Source organism: Sinocyclocheilus rhinocerous, unplaced genomic scaffold, assembly GCF_001515625.1.
Source record: "Sinocyclocheilus rhinocerous isolate Xijiao unplaced genomic scaffold, SAMN03320098_v1.1 C36479005, whole genome shotgun sequence".
NCBI lineage: Eukaryota > Metazoa > Chordata > Actinopteri > Cypriniformes > Cyprinidae > Sinocyclocheilus > Sinocyclocheilus rhinocerous.
The window spans coordinates 1-1,183 of record NW_015781825.1 but is presented as its reverse complement, the minus strand read 5'-3'; the positions used below and the strand labels follow the sequence as shown (position 1 = coordinate 1,183).

Genomic DNA, 1,183 nt, shown 5'->3' with positions numbered 1-1,183 from the left:
TTTGCTGCCCCCTCTTGGATAGCTGAGACATTTACACATTCATTCTAGTAACAGGTGGCTTTGTAATTAGATTTGGATCAGCTTTACCTTGAGGATCCAGCGGATCATGTCCTTGTGCACCTCCAGATGAGGAGCGTTCTGCAGGGTTTCCAATAGAGCCAAGATACTGGGAGTGTTAGCAGGAGCCTCACCTGGTGCTACAATGAAGAGATTCGATCAGCTCAACTCAGGGAGGTGTGCGTGTGTGTGTATGTATGAGACAGAAGAAAGACATACTGGAGATTTTTAAAGTGAAGTTGAAATTGGTATCATTATCTTCTGCGCTGCCAATGAGATGCTGCTGTTCTTCCACCAGGCCCATGCCTATGAGATGCAGCACCTGCAGGACATGTTCATACTGAGCTCTAACTTGGGTGCGAGGCAAGAACAATGTCTAACATCATGGTAAAAGCAAATTTATGTCAAGATAGCGTTCATGATAAAGTTACTTTTACTGGAAACTCATTGACAATCATTTAAATATTAAATGGCCACAAAATATTGCCTATTTTGAATAATCCACTGATTTAAACACTTTCCAAGTGAACAGTACTCAAAAAGCATACATTGGGCAAGTGTTAATGCTAATTATCAAAAATCTATTACGCTCTTATATTAAAGAGAGGTCCAGTTTGTGGAGGTTCTCGCTGTCCCTCAAACACAGACGTACCCTCTGAAGCATGGACTCAGACCAGTGTCCCCCGCTGGGCTCCATCGCCCACTGCAGCACAGCTCCCAGAATCCCCAGCAGCACGTCACACTGCAGTATGTTCACCAGGCTGGCAAACAGCGGACCGAACCGAGGCAGAACAGGTGGAGGCAGAACTATAACAAACACACATGAAAATCAGTTTTAACACTGGCACTGTCATCACATAACAGCGGGGCTGCACAATTAATCAGAGTAAACCAAAACACATTATTTAATGAAATACATGTGTAAGCAGCTAAAGAGATTATCAGCAAAAGAGAAGCTTTAAAGTAGGGATGTCACGATACCAAAAATCTAGTAGTCGGTATTGATACCACTGAAAGTACATGATACTCGATACCAAGTTGATACCACAGGAAAAAAATAACAATAATACAAACATTAACTCCTTTATTTAAAGGGGTCATATGATGCTTTTTTAAAGATCATTAT

The 1,183-nt window shown here is 41.8% G+C and overlaps 1 protein-coding gene across 1 annotated transcript; it reads right to left on the bottom strand.

Annotated features, from left to right (window-relative positions):
• Window positions 1-87: 87 nt before the first annotated feature.
• LOC107736085 (E3 ubiquitin-protein ligase UBR2-like) lies at window positions 88-864 on the bottom strand (the record flags this gene model as incomplete). The annotated part of the gene is made up of 3 exons (XM_016547588.1): window positions 88-197; window positions 277-379; window positions 710-864. Coding segments are annotated over 3 exons (368 nt in total), but the record flags the coding sequence as incomplete, so codon positions are not given.
• Between the last annotated feature and the right edge of the window lie 319 nt (window positions 865-1,183).